The sequence below is a fragment of the Podarcis tiliguerta genome, assembly GCF_965153285.1.
Source record: "Podarcis tiliguerta genome assembly, chromosome: 3".
Taxonomy (NCBI): Eukaryota; Metazoa; Chordata; class Lepidosauria; order Squamata; family Lacertidae; genus Podarcis; species Podarcis tiliguerta.
The window spans coordinates 60,303,469-60,316,181 of record NC_139536.1 but is presented as its reverse complement, the minus strand read 5'-3'; the positions used below and the strand labels follow the sequence as shown (position 1 = coordinate 60,316,181).

Below are 12,713 nucleotides of genomic sequence, written 5' to 3'. Positions count from 1 at the left end.
TTTCATCTCATTCTTGCAGTGAACATTCAGCTGCCTCGAGAGCATCTGGAAATATACTATGCTTTGTTGAAGTCTAATGACTTGGAGGTTCAGCAGATTTCATCGTCGTCCCTTGTGAATTTCTTACTGGAAGGAAATGGTGAGTAAATGCCCAAGGTACCATATCCTTAAGTCTCCATCAGCATCTGCTGTGATCTTAGGAACTACCACTGTCTAGTTGCCCTGGTATTTTATTTGAAGGGCAGGATATAAATTTCTATACTAAAAAGTGATAATCAGTAGGATGGATGTTTGCCCTGATAAAATGTGTGGGGCATTCATTCAGAGGATATGTTTTGCTTACTTCTCGTACCAAGGGGGTGCGAAATCATTTATTCCAGTGTAAGATGCACTAGTGATATTGTGTGCTGATGGCAATCCTTTTCTCTCTCCAGTATATAGCTGAATTAAAGGCACTTTAAACATAACATTTACTCCTGCTTTTACTGACAAACAGTAACCAAGGATCATGTCGTCCAAATGGATCTAATTGAGCCAATTCTGGAACTGCTTGAGTCTGAAGATGCTACAGTCCAGTGTAATTCCTGTGCCTGCATAATGACACTAGCTGTCACAGGTGAGGAGCGTGCCCAAAGCATAGCGCAATAATCAGGTCCAGGGACAATGTCACATCTTGTGATTGGGAGGTAATGATGTGCCTTATCGTTATAGAAATTCTGAATCAAGAAGAGCTGAATTCTGCGAGCAGAATGGATTATTCAGATTGGTATGCTATAACTAGTTGTCGCCAGTGTAATGGGGCAGAGCTCGTGGAGGCACACTTCTGACACCAGTTTGACTGCAGCTTACCTGGAGGTCTCTGGGTGGTGACACGCTTGGTGCTTCACAGACACACAAGTGGAGCCAATGCAGGACTCCAGGATTGCCTAAGAACTGCCTAGTCACTGGCCCCATACTGTGCAATGAATATAAAGTTGGCCTTGGAGTCCTGGGTTCAAATCTTAATAAATGATGACGTGTACTTTCTAAAGTCAGGTTTTGCTTCAAGGTGACCCATAGCAATAAGCTTCTTCACAAAAACCTGATGGTAAACTCTTAACATTATTCATTCTGCCACTAGGCACCCAGGACCCCCAACTCATATGCTGCAACTGTTTTGTGCTGTCCACTCTCTGTTTTTTAAAGTGTGGCTGGAGGAGCATGGATACTTCTTCCTCCAAAAAAAACCTCGTTGATTTCCATTTTGTCCTGTTGTTTTGCCAGATGTCAGCCATGAAGCCATCGCAGCAGCAGGAGGAGTGGTACCCTTACTGGCCCTTTCTAAATCCTACGATCCAAGAGTCCAACAAAATGCAGTTGGAGCAATTTTCAATCTCACACAATCAGGTATTAGGCTGCAGGGGATTTATTTCAATGGGCCAAGTGCATTGACACAGAAATTTGTGGCAAGGGAAACTTATCGTCAAAGCTATTGTTTTCTTTAAAATGAAATGTTTTACTTCAAGTACAATGCTAAATCATGTCTACTCAGTGGGAAAGCCAATTGATTCCAATTGGGCTTATTCCCAGAAAATGCTATTTTTAGCTCTTATCTATGCAGTGATGATAAGGAGAATGTTCATTTGGTCAAAATAGCTCATTAGCAATACCACTCTTCCCTTGCAGAACGGATTCAGCAAATTTTGTTTCGACAAGGTGCTCTTCCAGTCCTCACCCTTTTGTTACAGTCTCCCGACTCGGAAGTACAGGTAAACTTGACATTAAAACAGAAGTTTTTGAGCCTTCAAAGCTGTGGAAATAGCCAGCTGCTCAACTGAACCTACAGACACAGGAAAAGATAGACGAGACAGTAGTCTTTTAACATTTTAACTTCCAGAAATTAGTAATTCAATGGTGTTGCACATACTTTTGCTTGGAGGGGGGTACTACATATGTTTGTGTACCCTGGAAATGAACTGCTAACCTCTTTAGTGAAATGAAGAAACAGGTCATTGCAGCTTGAAGAAAGGTGCTCGTTTCATAGTTCAGATTTGTTGTAGGGTTAAAGAAAATAGCCAGGGGGTATTCCTGTTCCTCAGTTCTGTTCTCAACTTTTGTTTGGAAATAACTATTAATAGGCTCTAACCTGTTTGAGCTTCAAGAACTGAACAAATACTTCTTTCTCATCTTCAAATAGGCTAGTGCAAGAGAAATGCAAACATGTGAATACATGACTGGAGTGTAGATTTTTATTCTGTTCTTACTATGACTCCTGAGAAACAGCCTCATGATGAGTATTCTATGATTGCAAGGAATGCCATTTGCCTAGCAGAATCTATGCAGTATGCCTAGCAGAAGGGGACAAAATAGTGTGTGAGTGATTTGTTAAGAAAAGGGATCTGGTCACCTCATCGCTGCAGTATTGTCCCCCTTTTTTGACTCTTAGACATCCAGACTCTCTACACAATGATAATTTTCTAATCATATAGACAAATAGAGTATTTCATAGACCCATAGAATTATAAAGTTGGAAAGGAATCCAAGGGTCATTTCAATACATGCTGGTTGGCACAGGTGGCAGGGTCTAGTGCAGGACCAGCACAGTCTGTGTGGACTGTAGCGATCACAGTTGTGTCTCGTTGGGCAAATATTCTTTTTTCCTGGGACATTCCCAAAACTCCTGGAGATGTACTACAGTGCCAATCCAGAAAATGCAGGGAGATGCTGTATGCAAATACTCTCTCAGCCAACATCCCCCAAAGTTTACTATATCTTTCTGACTCTCTCCAGCTTCATCACACACACACACACACACACACACACACACATGCATTTCATAAGAATGTATGGATTCCCTTAAAAATCTGTGGCAAATAAACATGAAAGTTTACTTATCATGACTTCAGACCTCGTTCCCCAGCAAATTACCCAGTTCCTGTTTGCAGAGTCGCCACAGACAGGAGGGGAAACCCTGAGGTCCTGGTTATTTTTCAGCAGCAGCAATTTGATCACCCTAGGAACGCCATCATCAGTCATGGTCCCTTTCATTTGCTGTGAGGTGTTGACCACAGTTTAAGAACCCTTGGCCACAAGCTTTCCTTTCTCAAAATCACACCACTTCTCTTCCTTACAGTATTATAGCTGTGCAGCTCTGAGCAACATGGCCACAAACTCGCAGCACCATAAAGCCATGCTCCAAACCGGTGATAGGTTTCTTCTGCGGATGCTCCTTTTCCTTCTGTCTTCATCTGTGGACAAGGTAAAGCTGTGGATTATGCAGGTTTGTTTTACTAACAGCCCCCCTGGTTTATTCAGAAATATTATTTTGATACCAGTGGGATGTATTTCCAAGTAAGGTATGCTTAGGACTGCAGGCTAAATATCTTGTGTTCAGGGAAATGACTGAAAAGATGCTTTCTTCAGCATGGGGGCCCAAGAATACACAAAGGCTGGAGTTAGCTAGATGTGGCATCTTCCATGAATTTCTAAGAGATCAAACTCAGAATCTCCTACAGTCAGAGGGGATTCCATGTTTAAATAATGGTGAGATCTCTTGGTTCAATATTTTCATTCTCACACTGATGGCCTGGGAATATAGGGATGGGCTTTTTCCTAATCTCTGACTGGGGAAGATTGTGAGGTAGTGTGGGGAGTAAAATTTCACAATTACAGATCTTCCCAAACAAATGCAAAATTAACTGGATTGTTCACTATGGCTGCATACACACCATGCATTTAAAGCACGTGACTCCCCTCAGAGTATCCTGAGCACCGTACTTTACCCCTCACAGAGCTTCAATTTGTAGCACTGTTAAACTACAGCTCCATTATTCTTTACTTTTGGGGGGGACTGTCATGTGTTTTAAATATGTTTTAAATGTATGGTGTGTATGCACCTTAAATCAAGAGCAATTTGTTCTTCTGAAAGGCTACACATCCTTGTACTATTAGGCACCCATAAGTGGCGCTTTTTTGAGTATCTCTCAGATATCTATGGGGCACTTTCACAGTTGGCTTTTAAAGGCTTAGTTTTGCCTCATGTTGCCACAGAGGACATGCTTACATTTTAACTTTACCCATCATTGACACATAATCCTGTCAGAACATTTTGGAGGTTTAGCAAGTTTTGCATGAAGCTGTTGTGGACCAGCCAGCCTTTTCACAGCCAAAAGTTGTTTCTCTATTGTGTTCTGATTTCTTTGTTTTCTGCAACTAGGTTTCCAACCAGGCTTGTGTCTGTCTCAGGAATTTAGCCGTGAGTGGTAAGTACTACAGTCCTAGCATGCTAATAAACGAAAAATTGCAGTCACTTAAAAGATACAAAAATAGAACCCCCTCCTTCCTGTGTTTTGTACAGTCTAGCCTCTGGGAGGAATGTCCTCAAGTCACTCTTTGTTCTTTTAAGTAAGACGAATACTATGTTTTGGTTTCAGGCACGTGGATGGTGTGACTTTTTTTTTGGAAAGTTAATGAACCCTTCAGTTACCAGAGGCTGTGAGAGTGACAGTACTGTTGTTCTAAAGTATACCAACAAACACGGATTCAGTTTTTTAGAGAAGGTGACTGCAAACCAATCCAGCATTCAGACTGATGTAAAGATTAGTAAAACTTGATTGACCAATACCTTACAATGCTCAAGGCACATTTCTGCCACAGATGTTGGGGGCAGGGGAGAGATCATGTGGAAGTTTTACACCATCTATAAAAGGAGAAAAGAGACTGAAGAAGGAGTTGGTGAAAAATATCCCTGGCCACTGACATTTTTGCTCATGTGCTTGTAATGAAAGATGTCTCTCTGTGTTTCAAATTGACAAGCAAGATCATTAATATGGATTATAACTACAAATCCATGCACTTCCTTTTACCATTCTTAAACTGTCGATTCTGTGTGGAAAAAGTAGACAAGAATATGGACACACACACACACACACACACAGCTTTTTCTGGGGGGCAGCAGCGGTATGCATACCCCTAAACATTTTGTGAATTTAAGTTTGGCCTCATTGAGGGGCAGTATTTCAATAGTATTCCTATGAATAGGAAAATGAGAGTACCCCTATACACCCCCCCGAAAAAAAGCACTGGTTGGTTTTTGTGTGTGTGTGTGAGAGAGAAAGAGATCTAATCCAGTGGTTATCTAATCCAGAGGCTGCAGTCAATCACTTGCGCCTAGCAGCTGATTTTGAACAACCACAATCCCAACCAAAGTTACAGAAACACAACTCTCTGTACCCTTTCTATCAATTTCAGTCCCCTGATTCTGAAGAGAATTCTTTCCAGCAGTGCCTTTCTACAAACATTTTGCATTGCTCAAACATCCTATTGGTCTGTCTTTCTCCCTTTCTTTTATGCCATTGGCCAGAACACAGGTCCAACCCTCTTGTGCAGTTTGGTCTTCATCTTCTTTTGACTTTTCATTAAAATCAGAACCTAAAGTTTAACTTCTATACTGTCATAACATAACATTGCCTGATCTGTGAAGTCCAGCTGACTTGATTGAGTCCGTCTAGAGGAGGCCCCTTTCTCTCACAAATCCTTTTCTCCAAAGCAGCTTCTATTGATCTGCACACATGACCTTGAGCAACCTTCTCATTTTCCAAACAGAGAGTGGTCAGACCAGCATCGTTGCTTTGCAGATCCCGTCCCACCTGCTCCCTCTCCTGGCATCTAACAGGAAAGACACTCAGCACAATTCCATCATTCTTCTCCGGATTTTATCCCAGCACCCAGACAACCAGGTACACATTTCTGTTTTATATTACCCTTTGCCTTGTAAGCTTTAGTCAAATGTGCATGGCCATAATGCTCCGAGGCAGCTCAACCTTGAAAGACGACAGTGGACAAAAGTTTCATCAAAGGTAACACATTTAAAATGACAGTTTGACGCGGCCAGGTGATCAGTAGACAATAATTCAAAATTCATTCTGAAAAGGCTTCAGCATGCATTTGAAAGTGTGGGATGATGTGCATATCCAGAAATAAGGTTGGAAAGGGAGCGCTGGGAACAAATTCTGATTATAATCATATTGGGTTCTAATCTGTCTTCTTGAGATTCACATTCTGTAGCAAATATCCATTTGTGGTTGTGATGGATGGTATAGCTGCTTTGGCATTGGAGAAAATGTTCTGTGACAGAGGAAACCTGAACAATTAATCCTCAGTAGAGATGTTTATATTGTCTTCTGTTGGGTCAGCTTTTCATCTTGGTTTGCTCAGACTACTTGTTTCAATGCCCTCCAGCCTGGGGTTGTTTTTTTTAAAGACCTTTTCAAGGATCCCCATTCTGCTCTGACCTGAATTCCAAGTGAAGTAGAAAAGGAGCTCTCCATGGGAACCCCAGCAGGAAAACAAACTGTGGGACAAAGCTAACATTTCCAACCAAGATGAACTAATGTTTCAGTGGTTACCAACACTACACTGTGTTCCTAGGGAAGAAGAAATCATTTGTTCTTTGGTGACTTTGGGTTTGGTTGACTTCATAGCACCTTCTTTCCTTAACAAACGGAAAAGCCCCACATCTTCATAATACAAACTTGCCTGCAAAAATGCATTCGGATGCGGGAGTGACATACGAGTCTCAATATGGTGGGACACAGGCATCAATAAAATGAATGGAGGTTGTAACATGGGAGGCTTGTGGTGGAACAGGAAAGTCAAATCCTGCATGTGCCATTGGATGCACACACACATTTCAGTATCATCTGATGTGGTTTGGAGGTAGTGGAGGCTCGATTTCTCTGTATTGCTGCCTTGAGTTGGGACTGAAACATGAAGAGACAATTTGTGGAGCTTTTCATAGTTCTTCATAATTGTAGCTCCCAAATTGCAATACACTTGTTGCAATTCATCCTAAATGTAAAGAGTTTTAAAAACTTAAAGCATATCTCTTTGATTCCTTAGTAATTCATTCACTCTACTCTTTTTGGTGTCTACTTAAAAAAAAAAAGCATGTTTGTTTCAAAAGGCCTGTCTGGACATGCAGAATATTGGCATGTGTTTTCTGGTTTTAGTTTATTGCTGATTTTTATTTTTTTAAAAAATGTTTTAAATACTTGTTTTAATTGGGGGTGTTTTTTTACTGATAATTTTATTGTTTTTATTCCTTTTTTACCCGCTTTGATCTTTTTATTAACAATCAAGTGATATATATATCTATATCTCAATCACCCATCTCTAGTCCCATTCACAGTGGTATGGTTAGAACCCTGTCTCTTCTGCTGCCTTCATTTCAGCTACTCCCTGGCTACCTTTCCCTTTGCAGGATGCACTGATGTGTGATGAAGTGCTGCAGGCGGTAGGGAACCTGCTGCTCGCCTGGAAAATGGACCCAGTGATTGTAGGTCACGCTGCCTGCTTTATTAAAAATCTCAGCCTTTCCAGAAGCATAGAGGTGAGTACCAAGTCTCCCTTTCAGGATTACACATTGTTCTGAAGGCTTCACTTCACTGTTTCTCTTACTAAGTGATATTAAAAGAAGGTTAACAGATTTCCCCCCCCCAATGAATCTGGGGACACTTTTCAACTTCAATGGATTTTGTATGGGGACTGATTTGTAACTCTGGGGACTGTCCCCGGGAAACAGGGACATCTGGTAACCTTATAATTAAAATGAAACATCGTCTTTGCTTCATTCAAGGGAGTAAATGACCACGTGTTTCAAAAAGTACACAAGAAAAATCTTACCAACAAATAAAAAGCAAGTTGTGACTTTTACGCCTTCACTGTAGGCTTTTTGGAAATTTGGCTTTGTTGGTATACATGCTTTTTCAACTAGGTTGTTCCTGTTCCTCCTCCTCCTCCTCCTTCATTAAATTTGTATACTGTTCTCCATTTGAAGACCATAGGGCAGTTCACAACATAAAAGTACAAAATGAGAACACAAAATACATAATAAAACAAAAGCAAAAACCAACCAATAACACCCCTTCCTACAAACACATTTAAAAGGCCATAGAATGCTCAACCAACCAAAGGCCTGGCTATAGAGAAACATTTTTTGCCTGGCACCTAAGGCTATATAATGAAGGTGCCTGGAAAGCCTCCCTGGGGAGAGCATTCCACAAACAGGGAGCAACTGCAGAAAAGGCCCATTCTCATGTTGCCATCCTCCAGACTTCTCATGGAGGAGGCACACAAAGAAGGGCCTTAGATGATAATTGCTCAAGAAAGTGGAAACCCACTGTGTATGGATAAATGTGTGCAGGAAATATGCCATATATTCTTGGCTCCTCATACCATCTCCCAGATTGCCTTGTTATCACACACTTGATGGCTTCTTGTGAAATGAAGGCTATTGTAACACATATCATTGCAGACTTACTCTGTATTCATTAATTTCAAGCACATCCGTGTAATTTGAACTCTCCTGGTGGGACAGTCTCAGGGCGTCATGATGCATAACTAGGGCATTTAATAGAACATGCATTTGCATAGATTAAATCCCCACAGATGCCTTTGTTGCACACATTTCTGGGCTTAACACTTGAATAGGCACAGCCCTGAAGGCCCAAGGCAAACTAAGAGCTTGGCATCTATAATTGCGGGTGGGGGACACACCACAATTTTCAGAATGAATGTAACAACATCATCTACTTTTGTTATTTGCAGAGAGTCATAGAAAGTCCATGCATTGAAGGACTTTTTCAAGCTGTCCAGAGTGTAGACTTTCTAGAAGAGGAATCTCTTCACTGTGTGATGTCTTGTCTTGTTGACCTGATGAAACATGGTAAGGGGGCATTCAGAGTGCTGAGTGGATGGGCTGAGAGCACACACATTTTGTACTCATTGATTTCTGCTGCTGCTGCCAACTTTACAGCACAGTGTTATGCATGTCTGCTCAGAAGGAAGTGCTGTAGCCTTTACCTATGCAAAAGTCAGTGTGCATAGGGTTGCAGCCGCCTTACAATTTTAGAGCACAGAGGGAACCAAAGGGCAGTCGTAAAAATCAACAGATTCCCACAGTCAGTTCTACGTTATCCCACTGGCTGCATAGCTACCAGAGCTGCTAATAGGAGTGAAACACAGCAGACAAGTGATTTTAATCCCAACTCAAAGAGTTGTATCGGTAACTTAGTGTTGACATTGCTAGTAATTTCTCTAGTGCTTCTAGACCAGCAGAGGCAAACATGGTACCCTCTAGGTGTTTACTAGCTGAATGTAAGGAAAGGGAGGTAGCAGAGCATCAAATTTCCCATCAGTGAAACCCTCCCTAAGGAATCTTCCCACCTATATCTGCTTCTGAACATTTTAACGCCCCCCCTCCATGTATGTATTTCAGTCTGCTGAAATCCATTTTACTGGCCTCCCAAGCTCTGCTAGTGTCTTTTCAGCTTTGGCCCTAGGCCTGTTCATTTGTCTCCTTTTATTTCAACTCTGCTGATTTAGTCTTTTACACTGCTCTTCTACCACCAGAGGGAGCCACAGTGTGCATGCTGGAATTGGTGGATGACTCCGTGGTATGCAGTCTGGCGACACTGGCTGGCCAAGTGGAACAAGCAGAGCTTTCGTTCCACGCTGCCCTTGTGATCAAACACCTCCTACAGCACAGTACGTATCAATGTAAAAGATCTGATGTTTGCATTTCCAGCATGCCTGATATCACTCAGGTGGCAACAGCAGAAGTCCCATGGGCCCAAACAGGTTGAATAGCAGGGGAGAACACTGTACCGGTCAGCTTTGACAAAACTTTTATTTATTTTCCAATCCTGCTAATTCTAGGATAGTTTTCAGAGAGTTCCCTGGGCTACAATAGGACTCCCTAAGATGTTTTTTTTTTTTTCTGGACTAAGTGGCAGCTGCATCTATCAGTTGTCCCACACCAGCAGACTCCTTTAGGCGTAAAAAAATACATGTTGAGTTCATGACAGGAGCTTCTGTCTTCCATGTGTACATCCTTTTCTCAGTATTACATTTCCCTGTTGAAGATAGCAACACTGCACAAAGCCGCTAAAATATTTGTACATCACTGTGCACCATATGAAGTGATGCTTAATTTGAATAACCAGTGATAACATAAACTTGATGTCTCTGTTGAATGCACAATATAACATTAAAAAATAACAGCTGTTGTAAGTGTCAGATTCAAAATAATCACAGTGAGTGTATTATTATTATTATTATTATTATTATTATTATTATTATTATAGCAGCCAAAATCATCAAGGAATCTTATCATTCCAAGTTACAAACTTCAACTTTATGAACCAAGCCTGAAGTTTAGGGATCTATTCTCCATGCCATAGTGGCATTCATGATTGGTATATATGAATTCTGAATATTATTAATTAGCATTATAAAATCTTTATTTATTAAGGTCTCAAGGCAAATTACATAGTAAACAAATATAAAAAACACAATAAAAATGATCACACTAAACAACTGCCCAAGCATACATTTCCCACCATAAAATTATCATAAGCATTCCCAAATTATGGATACCAATTTATAATTTGTCATTCACCCAACAACTTAGTAACAAGAAAACCAAGTAGTGCATCAGCAATGTAATGGGGTATCAACATTTTACAGTGCATGTTTACTCAGAAGAAATCCCACTTTGTTCAGTGACTTACTCCCAGGTTAAGTGTGTAAAATGTTGCCTCATGCATTCAGTTTTGTAATTATTCCTGTCTCCAAATTAATTGCACAGAAGAGGTGGTGTCTTTGTTGAAATCTCATATGAGCAAGGTACAGCAATACCTCATCAAGTATCTTATTCACCAAGAGAATCGCTTTCAGCATCTGGGCATATCCACTCTCTGCATATTACAGAAAGGTATGGACTGCTGTATCACTCGCCACACAACGTCCCCTGGGATTCCTATGCTATGGCATAACAGCTAAGCTCATCAGTACTTACCAGAAGCACCGCAGCTATAATGCGCAGCTGAGTCCTGTCTGTTTCTGGTAATGAAAACCAAAGTCCTCCTTTAAAAAAGGTTTGGTGGAAAGTTAATTGACTCTCATTTCACTGAGAATGCAATCAGAACTTTATACAGGCTCATTTGCCGTATTCATTACAAGCTTCCTACTGGAACTGAATCTGTTCTCATAATCGCATATATGAATCCTGGAAACAGCTATTTACGGTTCTCATAAAAAAGTGGGGAGCAGTCTTCTTTTTTGGCATTTTTAAAGAATCACAGTGGAAAAGTAGTTATGCATGCACCTTCCAGCACCAAACAAGCCTGACTTACTTTTGTTAAAAAATGTATCTGTTAACATGGAATGCAAAATAACTTCCATGCATAAATGTTTGATAAATGGCTTAGATCATCATCACACTCTGTGTCTGAAAGTGGGGAAATACCCCTAGCAAAGAAAGCAGGAGGCAAGATTCTCAGGAGACATTGTTGAACAAGTAAACGATCAAAGGATGCATCTAACTTACTCTTGGAAAGTAATAAAACAACAAGGAATATATGAGGTGTGAGTAATAGATAACTCCTGTTCTCAAAGTTGGTCAATTTGGCTTTGATATGAATGTCAGATTTTTGTAGATCCAAGCTGAATGCAAGACAGGAGAACAAACCCTCTCTCCAATGTTTTGTATAGTTGTGGACCAGAGCAAGATGTACACATATGACGAGTTGTGCAGGTCTAGAAGTTGAGTTGTTGCTTCCCTATTTTTTAGATGCAGAGTTTTCATCAGCATTCAACCAGAGCCAACTAAAGAAGCACCTTGACCAAGTCCGTCAACAAACTGCAGAAACACAGGAGCTTCTCAGTATTGCTATCAGACATATGGACACCTGAAGCCTTGTTCCACCCTATGCGTTTTGCTTTAGGTGATGTCGCTCTGGGTGGCTAGCTTGCTGCCTCTGTATAGGGAGCTGACTCATAATGTGGGTGTCTCAGCTTCACGCCATGGCTGTGGGCAAATCCACAGCAAGCACATGCACAATAGGACTTTTAACTTCCATATGGGTGGAAATTAGGGACCAGTTTACACAGTAATGTATTACTGCTCCATTATTCAATGCTTGATGACTCACAGTAGGATGTGTGGGCAGATTCTACTAAAAAGCACTGTGCTTGAAGTTTTATAAAAGGTCTGTTAGTGCTATTTGATCCATGATGGCTGATTCATACGATGCAGCTCATTATTTGATACATGGATGGGCCAGGCCTGAGGATACTTTCACTATCCTTAGATGTACAGACTGTAGCATTGCATTGTCCTTGTTGAGGCATTCATGAACTGTGAGAGCCTATACTGGTAGACTAATCAATCTTGCTCTAGGTTCACCTCTGACAGCATGCAATCCATTTCACGAGGCAAATATCTTCATGCTGCCTAGGTGTTTCTGATGGCCTTAAACTCATCTGCAAGCTGATGGCAGTCTCGCATTTCAGAATACCTGAACCCTAATTTCACCCCTTCCAGATGTCCAGTTGTAAATAATAAAATCTTAGCTTTTCAAGTGAAATTTTATTATATTTTATTAAAATCTACATTTTGAGAAAGAAATGTGTGTGAAAAGTATGTATCATGCTAGCTGGTACCATTATATAATGCTACCAAGTCAGCCTATGTTTATACATGAATGACCAATCAGTTCTTTCATTGCCTAAGGATATGTTGTGGTGGAACACTTTACAGCTTTTGAGACCTCAGTTTTCAGCATGAGGATTTTAGCACATTATCCAAAGCATGAATTTGTTGGCACATTTCAGAAAACTGTTTAGCTTTCTCCACGATTTAATTAAAATAGTATTCCTTCAGCTTAAAAAAA

The 12,713-nt window shown here is 40.7% G+C and overlaps 1 protein-coding gene across 3 annotated transcripts in view; it reads left to right on the top strand.

Moving 5' to 3' along the window:
* LOC310674961 (uncharacterized protein) overlaps positions 1-12,713 on the top strand; it is a 19,826-nt gene extending 7,113 nt beyond the window's left edge. For all 3 annotated transcript variants that reach the window (XM_083435018.1, XM_083435020.1, XM_083435019.1), the window contains exons 4-15: positions 20-139; positions 497-616; positions 1,264-1,386; positions 1,666-1,748; positions 3,113-3,238; positions 4,196-4,241; positions 5,584-5,717; positions 7,241-7,369; positions 8,587-8,704; positions 9,391-9,525; positions 10,628-10,753; positions 11,612-12,713. In XM_083435018.1, coding sequence (XP_083291144.1) covers positions 20-139; positions 497-616; positions 1,264-1,386; positions 1,666-1,748; positions 3,113-3,238; positions 4,196-4,241; positions 5,584-5,717; positions 7,241-7,369; positions 8,587-8,704; positions 9,391-9,525; positions 10,628-10,753; positions 11,612-11,733 — 1,382 coding nt within the window. In that variant the 3' untranslated portion in view covers positions 11,734-12,713. The remainder of the gene's footprint in view (positions 1-19; positions 140-496; positions 617-1,263; positions 1,387-1,665; positions 1,749-3,112; positions 3,239-4,195; positions 4,242-5,583; positions 5,718-7,240; positions 7,370-8,586; positions 8,705-9,390; positions 9,526-10,627; positions 10,754-11,611) is intronic.